The following is a 12,559-nucleotide window of genomic DNA, read 5'->3' as shown; positions in this document are numbered from 1 at the left end:
GGGCACAGCAGAGCATGAAATGAGAAGACCCAGGACAGCTGGGGCACAAAGGAGGCATTGGCTCATGCAGGGATTGTGCCTAAAAGATCCATAAAGTGGGACCTCTCAGGGGCAGTCAGGGGGTGGGCTCCCCAGGGGCTGCTGTCCTTTTTCTGCCAACTGTCTCTAGTTTTCCTCTGGGCTCCACTGCCTTTCACACTTTCAGCCTCTGAGGGGTAGGGCCGGTGACCTAGACCCAAGGCTGACTGCTCACTCACCACCCCCAGGCTACAGCCATTTGTTTGGAGGATGGTCATGTGATCAGATGGAGCCAATGGGATGGCATGAGACTTCCCACTGAGAGGGGGGCTCTTTCTGCTATAAGTGGACCTGGGAGGAGGCAAGAGCTGGAGGTGCAGTAGCCACCTGTGTTCACAGAACAAGCACAGTGCTTGTCTGCAAATGGAGTCAGGGTGGAGGTGAGCAGAGCTGAGAGAGAGAAAGAAAGATGAGCCCCACCATCAAGTGGAACCCTGGACTTTGGTTACATGAACCAACACATACTTTTTTTGCTTCAGCCAGTTAGGATTTGGTTTTCCGTCACTTGCAACCATTGGTGGAGCATCAGTACACCCACCTGTCTGTGGCCATGGGAGCCACGCTATGTGTACATGGATGAATATATGATGCAGGTAGGAGGCAAGACATGGATCCGCAGTGGACTCAGACATGTCCTGGCTGCCGCAAGGCCCTCTGGGAATGACCTACCAGGCTCAGGCCTGCCCCTGAGATTTGCAGGGCCCAGGGCCAGAGAACAAAGAGAGGCCCACATACCTTGTGGCTTAATATTTAAACACAAGTCAAGCTAACAAACTGTTATATAAAATATGCCCTTTCCTTCTACCTTGGCAGATATGCCTTCATCACAAGCTGGCCAGTCAGGTGAGAATGGAGACCTCTCACACTCAGTGACGTGGGGAGAGGTGGCACCAGCCACCACCCTGTCCCCTTCTCTTTGACCACTGGTTCTACTTGGAACCATAAAGGGCCTTGAATTCCCCCATGTGGACACCCCACTTCTTATGCCCAAGCTCTGTCCACACGCCTTGCAAACAGCTGTCCCTTGGTCACTCCTAGATAGGGCCTAGGGGTGTGGCCACAGCAGCATGGCTTTCCCTCTGGAGGACAGCCCAGGGCAGAGGCGCATGCAGGCCTGGAGGGGGGGTGCAGAGCCAACTGGGCAGAAAATTCAGAGTTCTAGATACTCAGAGCAAAGCCAGAAGGGCAGGGAACAGGCTCTTGCTGGGCAAGTCTCCTTGGTCTCACTGACCCCTCGTCCTGGGGGGAGACGCCAACCAGAGGAGGGTGAGGGCAGCCCCTCCAAAGCACAGGCCCTGGGAAAGGGCCCCTCTTGCCTGGGCTAAGTGGTACCAGTGGATCCAAAGATAAAGGGTGGTTTTGAATTGGTCAGAATGTGTGGTCTTTAGGGTATTTTTCCTCTCCACTGACATCTGCCCCTCTTCCCTCACTGCCTCCTAGGAATAGGAGATATTGTTCGAAGTAGTTATTTCCCCTGAAATTGGTACTTCCCCCAAGAACACCAGAGAATGCCATTCTGGTCTGGGCGAAAGATAGAGCCCTCTGGGGGGTGGGCTGGTTATTGCCAGGAGTCTGCTGGAGCCACCTGGAACACAGGAGAGCACGGCCACGTGTGGGAGGCAGCAGGGCCAGCACAGAGGGCATCTCCTGGGTGACCAGGACTCCTCGTGGCCAATGCCAAGTGCAGGAGAGGACACACAGTGGGGCACATGGTGCGTTCCTGGTGCTCCTACAGTTGTGGGACTGGAGACCAAGTCAGGGAAGCACGGTTTTATCCCTGCTATTGTCACCCTACAGTGAACAAACCTCAGCATCACTCTGTGTGACTGTGTGTGTGTGACATAAACCCCGGTGACAATAAATGCTCCAAAAATTGGAACTCAAGGTTTGCTGGTAAATGGTCCAATTTGGGGAAGGTCCTTTTTGGGGCCCTGCCCCCAGGAGGGCATGCCTTGACCTATACTCTCACTGCCCGTTCACACTGCTCTTCTGCTCTCTGGGTGTCTTGAATGTCTCTCTGACCACTGTCCCCATGCAAACAGCTGCTCCCCAAGCCATCCTGTAGCCATGGAGGCTGGATACCAACATGGAAGAGATGGTGAGAGTGAGTGACAGCCATCCAGGTCTGGTCCCTCCCTCCCTCTTGCCCAAACCTGAGGAGACAGGCACCCTGTGAAACCTGTAGGTTTCTCTCATGTTCTACCTCCTCCCTCTGTTTTGAACTTTCCAGCTGTCCTCCATGTCCCTGGTTTCCATTCCACTATCTCCCATCTCTACTCTTTTTCTTTTCCTTCTAGGACCTTCTGACTGATGACTTGGTCAAATGACTTTTGTGTCTCATTCCTTCCACTACCCTCTCCAAGAACCTGTCTTTTGGATTTCCCATTTTGATCCATGCCTTGAAGCAGGCAGGCAAATGCTGCTCTGCCACCCTCATCCTCAATCAGCCCAGTCTTTTGGGTCATACCCCCTGCCCGGGGCCAAGGTCTGGGGATCCTGTTTGACTGAGGCAGAGGAGAGTGGACCAACCACAAATTATGATGATGCAGAGGATTATAAGAGGGATCTTGAAGGAAGTGATTTTGATTCTGACACCAATTGTGAGGCTAACGATAAAGGAAACTGTGATGATCCTTGGGATAGTTGTGATGGTGAAGACCATACTGTGAGGCTGTTGATGATCATGGCACTGATGAGGGTGGAATGATGATGATGTTGTGACAATGGTGGGATGGTGATGAGGGACTGACAATGATAAATATGTCAATGCCATGTCAGTAATGGCGATGATGATGGTAGGAATGATGATGATGATGTAAGTGCTCATAAGAGAGGAGGTGATAACAATGTTGATGGTGATAACACTAATGGTGGTGATGATGGTGGTGGTGATGAGAGATGATGTTAAAGATGCTGATGTCATGACGGTGATGGTGATGATGACGGGAGGGGCAGTGATGTTGGCAAGGATATGAATGGGGGTGATTACAATTTCAATGATACTGATAAGATTAGTGATAATGACGTGACTATAACAGAGATAACAATAGTAGGAATGATGGCGACGATGTTGGCATTGATGAGACTGGTGACGATGAAGACGTTGCTGTCACTACAGTGATGCTGCTGATGATAGTAGGGGCTATGATGATAGTAGGGGCTATGATAGTAGGGATGTGAAGAGTGGAGGTGATAACCATGGTTGATGATAAGTGATGACAGTAATTGTGATGATAGTGCTTTGGTGTTGACAGAGGTGACAATGATGTGATATGATGATAATGACCACACTGGGCTTCATTCTAAAAGTCACAGTGGTTAGAGCTCCCTGTTGGGTGGCAGGAGACATCAGTTGTGCTCGTCAACATTTTCTTCCCCATGCTTCTCTCCACATCCCTTTCTTCTCCCCTGCATGTTATTTCCACCCTCCGAGGCTCTTCCAGTCCCCAAAGGGACCAGGGTAGGGGTACAGCAACAGGAGCAGCAGAAGCTTTGTCTCCAGATGTTTCCCGGGCAGCAGCCTGCCCTCATTCTGGCAGCCCTGGGCACAAGCAGCAGTAATTACATTATTTGTGGCTTCAATTTTGAATCCATTTTCTGGTCATTTTACAGTAACTCAGTGGTTCACAGTCATTGCAGGAGTCCACAGCCTGAATGCAATTCCCCCCACCCTCTTTCCATGGCAATTGTAGTTAGAGCAAAAATTATCCCCATCAATTTGTGTCTTAAAAGGAATCGAGCAGCCCAGAGAATAAGTGAAGGGAGAGGAGCCTGGGGAGGGCTGGGTCGATTCCAGGCCCACTCCGGTCAGGCTTGGAAGAAAACACAGACGCTCTCTGGGCTATTGGCTCAGACACTGCCTGGCAGTCACTCATCTTTTAATTTTCCACAAAACATTTAAAAATAAAGACAATAAGTGAAAGTCCCTGTTAATGAGGAAAGGCCTCCTGGGCCTCATGTGGAGGGAAGGACTAATTTAACCAGAACTGGCAGGGCAGCCGGTACGAGGCTCTGTGCCTCTGTATCCCCTCAACTCATATGGCCTGAGGGGGCTGGGTCCAGCTGTGATGAGAACCTTTGCCTAGGGAAAATGAATTATCATTGGGTTAATTAGAATTAGGTCCAAGTTCACCCCCTACCCCAGGAAGAACCCTAATGATGCTCCAGAGGAATACATTTTTAAAAACCAAAGATCAAAAGGAAAAATAAAGATCACAGAACATGGGTTTCCTGGAGGGATGGAGGATGCCCAATGGGGAGCATGATCCAACAGCAGAAATGCCTCCAGGGTCAGACAGTGGTGCTTCTAACCACAGCAGTGGTCTGTCTTAGGTATATTATCAGAAGGACATTAAGGAAGAGTGGAGCTGCTTAAATTTTTTTTATTGAGATATAATATAGTACAGTAAAGTGCATTAATTTTAAGCACAGACTTTTACGAATTTTTATATATAACTTCATTCATGTAACTACTACTTAGATAAAATATAGAACATTTCCATCACTTAAGAAGGTTCTGTCTTCCCCTTTCCAGTTAATAGCCACTGTACTCCCTCCCTGAGACAGGATCTCTGTTCATTCACTTATAACACACCTGTGAGTCTCATCCATGATGTCGTGCGTAGCAAGAGTTGGTTTTGGTTTTATTGCTGATTCAATCCCGTTGTATAAATGTACCCCCAGTCTGGCCATTCTTTTGTTGATGGGCCTTTAATTTATTTCCAGTGTTTGGCTATTATCAAGAAAGTGGCTAGGAACCTCCTTACAGACATACATTTCACTTTAGTAGATACTTAAAAACAGTTCTCCTGAGAAGTTGAATCAGTTTTCACTCCAACCAGCATTGTTGAGGAAAAAACACACCTCACCCTCTACCTCCCACCATGCCCAGAAAATCAATTTGAGATAGATCATAGAGCTAACTATGACAGACAAAACAGTAGAGCTTCTAGAAGAGAACATAGGAGGATATCTTCATGATCTTAGGGTAGACAAAACAGATCACAAAAGGCATTAGCCATAATGGAAAGTATTGATAAATTAGACTCCTTTAAATTGAAAACTTTGCTCCTCAAAATATACTACTAAGAGAGTGAAAAGGCCAGCTCGTCTGCAACAGATGCATGCAATATGTAGATCCAACAAAGGATGCATATCCAGAATATATAAAAGACTCCTACAAGTCAATGAGAAAAGACAAGCAACTCAATTTTCAAAAGTGGTTCAAAGGCTCCAAAAGGCACTCCAGGAAGGAGAAGCTCTAAATGGTCTATTAGCATATGAAAAGCTGCTCAATACCTCCGGCCAGCAGGGAAATGCAAGACAGAACCACAATGAGACATCCACCACGGTAAACCACCAAAAAGAAAACTGACTTTATCAGAGTCAGCAAAGACCTGGGCCAACTACAACTGTCATGCATGACTGGAGGGCATGCCAGTTGGTACAGTAACTTTGGAAAACCATTAGGCTGGACATATGTGCATCCAATGACCTTGCACTTCCACTCCTAGGTATGTACCTAACAAAAAATGTGCACATGTGTGCACCAAAAAACATCTCTAAGAATGTTCATAGCAGCACTACTCTGTGGCCTCAGGTGGAAACAATCAAATGTCCAACAGTAAATTTGACTTTTAAAAACTGTGGTAGATTCATATAATGGAACACTATACAACAATGAAGAACAAGAGACCACTGCTATATCCAACAACAGAGATGAATCTCACAGATCTATTGTAGGGTGAAAGAAGGAAGACTCAAAAAAGCACATGGTATTCTATTTATGTAAAGTTCAAAAACAGGTAAATGAGTGTATGGCACCAGTGGTCAGAACCATGACTCTATAGCACAGCAATGAAGAGGCAAAGGGAGGGCAGTCTTGCCGAAGAGATAGACAATAATTACACACTGACACACATCCGGGATCAGAGTTGAGAAAAGAAAGTCCACAGTGTTTATAAGATGGAAGCAGGGAGATCTAACCTTCTCTGGGGGCTTGGGGAGGGCTCCCCCTGAAGATTAGAAGTGAGGAGAAGGAGGAGTTATTTAGACAAAGGGCAGGGCAGTGTGGGATGGGGAAAGGAATTATAAGCAGAGAGAAGAGCACGAGTAAAGCCCTGAGGTCAGAAGAAGCATGGCCCCCTGAGTACGGCACAGATGGCTAGAATCCAGGGGCTGAGAAAGCGAGCGGCACAGACGTGGCTGGAGGGTCATGTTGGGGCTAGACTAGACAGGACTACAAATAAACAGGTCGTGTGACCTGCTGTAGGGTAGGTAGGGGCTGTAGCTTTGGTCACTTCAACCAATCTGGCTGGACTTTCAGTACTGAGTGTTTCTGTCTCAGGTCTACTCACCTACCACCAGGTAATTCCACATAGTGTGAGACTGTGAGTTCCTGCTGGAGGAAGTGCCTCGGAAGGCTCTGAAGCTCTGCCCTGGGCTCACTGCCGGGGAAGGTCCCTGTGCTGAACGGCAGGTGCACCACTAGAGAGTCATCATATTCTTTTAGTGAGTTTTAGAAAAAATGGGCAGAAGACAGCCCAGCCCTTTGGGGTGGTTGTGTCCCACGTGGACCTCTGTGTTCTGTCCCCAGGCATTTGTTCTGTGTCTTTTTACCTTTTTACCGAGCAGTTTTAAGTGAGTTAAGTGAGTTCAGTCATTTTCTAGCTGGACAAGGCCGGGCAGAGGGTGCCAGCATGGACTCTCAGCAGGGAGGTGGAGACCTGACTGCACGGTGTTGGCTGCAGGGCATGCTGGGAGAGAGCTAGGAGGATGTGGGCAGTGAGGAGTGCATGCCAGCACAGGGAGAGGAGGGATGAAGTGATGACAAAGGACCACTCTTTAAGGCTAATAGGATGGGGTGCCTCTAGTCTGTGTGCAGGTTGACACTGAGGCAGTGGCCTCAAAAATGTCAGTGGTAACAGTGTTTAATGCTGGGACCCTCACCAACCTCCACCAACCTTCAGCGCACAAGGTGTGGAGAAGCAAGGTGGGTGAGTCAGGGACCAGCAGTGAAGCACCTGTAGGTGTGAGGCCCTTGACCTGATGGCTCAGTGTGTGGAGAGCAAGGCAGCCAATGTGATAAGAACAAAGTCCAATGGTACCTCATATATGCCAGACACTGAAGTGCCAAGCACTTCAGAGGTGTGCCCATTTCATAGATGAAAAAACTGAGGCACGGGGCATATTGTGGAAGGTCACACAACTAATATCAGAATGGACAGGGTGCAAGTCCAGGCAGTCTGGCTCCAAGCCCATACTATGCTGCCTTTCTGTGCTGAGATGTGTACCCACAATGGGACTTTGGAAAACAGAGCCAGCAGCAGGCAGCACCTTGGCAGGTCTGCACCTGAGAGTCCAGGAGACCTTGATTAACTCCTGAGAACCCCTTAGAAAGACCAAGGGGAGCTTGTGGATGGGCCTTAGTCTTCCCAAGATGCATGGATAATGCTCAACTGACAGAAATCCTGGGCAATGATGCTCAGCTTCCCGCACCCCATTCTCACACTACTCATTCATTGATTCATTCAGCGGTCATTTCACTGAGCATTTACTATATGCCAGTCTTGTAGGTGCCAGGCTGTATCAGTTAACAGGAGAGAGACTTCCTTTCAGAGGTGCTGGAAATAAGGGGAAAGACATTAAATACATACAATTATCTAACTACAAATTGTGACAAGGGCCTTGAAGAAGAAAAGCAATGTGCTATGACAGCATATTATAAGAAGGATGACCTAGACTTCCCTAGGAATGAGATTTCTTAGGTCCAAGATTTTTTTTAACGGTGTTGCATGGAATTCGAGGGTTCTTTGGAAGTTATTTCCAGAGTTATCTAAGCCTTTACATTAAATTCTAAGAAACTATATATATTAACTGCATTTTTAAAGACAGGGACAAAGAACATACTTGTATACTCAAATGTGCCATATGCCACATTGGATACTGCTAGCTCATTGAGGTATTGACAAGTTACCTTGTTTTTTCCTTGAGGATCTTGGAATAAAGTTCAGTCTATGCAGTCACTGGAGTTTATTGTAAATGTACCACTAACGTGAAAGAACGCAGCTCAATATTTGATTTTTTAAAATTCAGGTGTGAGGAAAACTGGGTTTACTACAATTATTTTTGTGAACTATGGTTTTCTGGTTATTATGCAGACTAAACAAAAATATGGAGATGTACTGAAAGCTAAAACCAATGTCAGACTTCAAGTGTCATCCACAGCCTCTGGGTTCAAACTGTCATAGCCACAGAAACAGCTGTTTTTGTTTTCAGTAAGTCTTTTAAGGCAAGTAAATGTTGTGTATTTGAGCTCATACGTTATCTGTTTTATATATATTTTCCAAATACTGATATACTGTGTAGGATTTCAATGAAAGAAAAAATAAGTTTGAAAATGCTGGCTTTGATTCAGAGGCTTTGGAGACCAAGGCTAGCCTCCTTACCCATATCAGGCCCCCACCCCTCAGACCCACCCTGTTCCCCTGGCCCTTCATTCTCTCTTGGCCTCTGGGAACTCCTGAGGGACAACCCACTGATCCTGGGAGATGACACAGCCTAAGATGAACTGGGCCTGAGGCTGGTCCTGAAACCAGGCAGAAAAGGCTCTAAGCCTCAAATCAACCCAGAGCTTTGGCCCGTTTTCAGGACCTTGGACAGCAACCCCCACCCCGACACCCCCACCCCCACCCACCCCAGGCCAGGATGGCAGCGGTAGGGGCAGCGCACTCACCCTTCTTGGTGGCCTCAAAGCTGTCATGGAAGTGAATCCTCTGGATGTCGTAGGTCAAGGTTGTGTTGGGCAGCAGAGTCCTGTTTCTGTTGATGATGTTGGCAGAAAATCGAAAGGCATGTTCCTCAGCGTTCATGACCTGGGCGTTGGGGCCGTCTGCATACTCAAAGATTCCTCCTGTGAGAGATGGGTAAAATTGTGTGTGCTGGGGAAGGAGGAGGGCTGCTAAGAAAGCTGCTTGGCTCAGAAGGTTTTATGGGCAAGAATCTTTCCCCAGATATTTAATAGTATGCTAGGTAATTCCCACATGTAGAAGTTGTGCTGGGGCATAAAAAAATACGAAAATCCTCCCAGTTCATTTCACTCAGCTAGCAAATTCCTGATAACAGGGACTGACACATAGAGCCAAAATAAAATGACCAACTTGTGAATATTGCTATGAAAATTCCCTATTGAGTACTGGCAAGTAGAATCTAATAGAATATTTCAAGGATAACACACCATGACCACAGAGTTGTATTCCAGGAATGTGAGGGTGGTTCAATATAAAGAAATCTATGAAGATCATTCTGTCACATCAATAGTTCAAAGGGAAAAAAATATGATCAACTCACAAAATACAGAAAGGCATTTGATAAAATTCAATACCTATTGCTGTTAAGAATGCTTAATAAACTAGCTCCAGAAAAAACACTTCCTTGAAGCATCTTCACCTCAAATTGGCCTTTAATATCAACTAATGGTGAAACACTAGAGGCATTCTCATTAAAGGGGAAAAAAAAAGGAGTGTAAGGAATCACACCACACCATTAACCAATGAGATGAGAAGGAAAATGAATTTAGAGGCATACCTCTTGGAAAGAAAAAAATTCTTATTTGCAAATGATCTAAGTGCTTTCCTAAAAACTCTTGAAATAATCCCTAAACATGAAAACTAGTAAGAACTATTAGGAGAGTCAAGTTTAATGAACACAAATTAAGTGTTTCTTTAAATCAGCAATGACCAGTAAAAAAATTTTTTTTATAATATTTATCTTTTTTTTAAATTGAAGTAAAGTCAGTTTACAATGTTGTATCTGGCAAAAGGATATCCTTTACAATATAAACAAAATATTAAGAAAACTAATCATAAACCAGTTCTAATATTAAAAATAACAAAACACCTTAAGTGAGAGACATAAAAATAGATTTAAATGAGGTGGCACATCATGTTCCTGGGTAGTTAGGGTCAAGGATCAAGGTGTCAGTTTTTCTCCAGATTACTTTTGCAGTTAAATGCAATTCCAATCTGAATCAAGAAGAATATACGTATTTTTTTTTTTTACTTGACAAAATGACTCTAAAATACACCTAGAAGACTAAATAAAAAATGACAGCTTAAAAAGAGATGAGAGGTGACTTCCACTGCCAGATTTAAAATCTATCATAAAGTCAAAATAATTAAAACCATGTCCTAATGGCATATGGAAACACAGATAGATCGATGGAAGAAGATAAAAGCCCCCAGAAAGAGATTCAAGTAGAGATAAGTATTTAAGACATGATAAAGGTGGCTATTTCCAATCAGTAGGTAGAACATGAATTATTCATTAATTGTGCTCAAACAATTGTTCAATTATTTGGGAGAAAATTTAAGTAAGATTCCAATCTTAAGCCATATATCAAAATGAATTCCAGATGGAGTAAAGATTAAATAGCAAGAAAGTAAGGGAAGGAAGGAGGGGAGGAATACTATAAAAGTACCTTAAAAGACAATCTCTGTGAATATTATATAATATTGAGGTCTTCCTAGGCATTCCAATAAAGTCAGAAATCATAGGAGAAAAATTGGCAATTCCACAGAAATAACATAAAATGTGTATATGTCGAAACTACCATAAACAAAATTAAAATGCAAACAACAAACTTGGAAACAATATCCGTAACATATAAGCCAGTGTAAAGCTTGATGTTCTTATCTTATAAAAAGCACTTAAAACTCTTAAAAAGACAAATACGCCAATAGAAAAATGTGCAAAGGGCAAGCATGGGCATTTTACAAAAGAAAAAAAAATAATACAAAGGAGCTATTAACATATGAAGAAATGTGCATCCTCTGCGATAATCAAATAAACTCAGTTTAAACTAGCAATAAAATACTACTTTTTGCCTGAGTTATTGGCAGACATACAAAAGAAATTATAACACCCAGCTTTGCTGAGGGTGTTTGGAAACACACATTTGTTTTACTGTTGGTGGAAGTGGGAACTGGTACACCCACCTTCCTAGAAGGCCATTAGAAATGTATCAGAAAGCCTTAAAAATGCTCACATCTTTGACTCAATACCTCGGTTTCTAGGAACTGACTTCAATGACGGGCACACAGATCATGTATGAGGAGGTGGATCTAGAGATGTTCAACACCAGAGAAACAGTAAGTGAACGGCCATTTGCTCTACATTTCCACATGAGAGCAAAAATGTAATGATTTGGGAAATATCTATGATACATTTTAAGCAAAAAAAGAAAGTTATAACACAGGAGATGCAGTGTGACCCCACGTTAGAAAAGGAAGAATAGAAGGAAGAGGAGGAGGAATTTACGTCACTGACGTAAGAACAGGAAACATTTCCAAACAAAACAAGTGAATAGTCCTATGTAACAGATTTCTCATTTTGTTCCTTCTGCTTTCTTATTTCCCAAGTAAACTTTATTCTTTTACAAAATAAACTTCATTGAGGTATTATTTACATTAAGAAATTTCATCAGATTTACCCTGTTTTAGTGTTCAATGATTTTCAGTGAATTTACTAAATTGTGTGACCATCACAACCCAACTTCTGGACATTTCCATCACTCCAGTGAGATCCCTGGTGCCCACTTACAGTCAATCATTGTTTTCACCCCCAGCCTCAGGCAATCACTAATTTACTTTCTGACTCTGGAGATTTGGCTTTTTCGGGCTTTTCATATAAATGGAATTAGGCAATATGTGGTCTTCTGCACTGGCTCTTTTCACTGAGCATAATGTTTCTGAGGTTCATCCATGTTGTGATGTGTATCAGTACTTTATTTCTTTTTATTGTCAAATAGTAATACTTTCTATGGATGTACTGCGTTTTATTTACTCATTCACCACCAGTTGATGGGTATCTGGGTTGTTCAATTGTTTTGAAAATTTAAAAAAAAGAAGTGAATGTTTTAAAAAGTGAACAAATAAATCTGCTGCTCTCCCCACCCTGGTGCTGGTTCTCAAGCAGGCTTACAGTTTGTAACATGTAGTGTGCACGCACGTGAGACTGTGTGGGGGTGCAAAAACATGTTGAGCACATGCATAAAACAAGACAAGAAGAATGCATCCCCAGATGTTAAGGGGGGGGTTCCTTCTGAGGGGGAGGTTTATGGGTGACTTTAATTTCCTTCTTTGTGTTTTTCTGTATTTCCAAAAAGTTCTGTGGCGAACACATGTTCTATTTCTAATCAGAAAAGCCATCGTGTGATTGTGTATATGTGTTTAAAGGAAAGTAAGTGATCAAAATACCATATGATCTAGTAATTCCATTTCTGCAAGTATAATTTAGAAAAAGTTAGAAATACATAAACATTTATGTATGAGGATATTCTTGACATAATATTGAAAAAAAGTAGAAACAACTTGATGTTCAAAAGCAGAAGATTACTCAATATATTAAAATCCACCCATATGGCAGAACAAGTTGCAGGCATTCACAGTCAGGGTATAGGATGGCGTGATATGATGTCCGGGAT

The 12,559-nt window shown here is 43.8% G+C and overlaps 1 protein-coding gene across 2 annotated transcripts in view; it reads right to left on the bottom strand.

The window, feature by feature from the left end:
• The window catches only part of GRIK3 (glutamate ionotropic receptor kainate type subunit 3), a 225,299-nt gene that overhangs the window by 81,857 nt on the left and 130,883 nt on the right, over positions 1–12,559 (bottom strand). For both annotated transcript variants that reach the window (XM_064493745.1, XM_010977514.3), the window contains exon 2: positions 8,813–8,989. In XM_064493745.1, coding sequence (XP_064349815.1) covers positions 8,813–8,989 — 177 coding nt within the window. The remainder of the gene's footprint in view (positions 1–8,812; positions 8,990–12,559) is intronic.

The sequence above is a fragment of the Camelus dromedarius genome, chromosome 14, assembly GCF_036321535.1.
Source record: "Camelus dromedarius isolate mCamDro1 chromosome 14, mCamDro1.pat, whole genome shotgun sequence".
Lineage (NCBI taxonomy): Eukaryota > Metazoa > Chordata > Mammalia > Artiodactyla > Camelidae > Camelus > Camelus dromedarius.
This window is presented reverse-complemented; position numbering and strand designations above follow the sequence as displayed.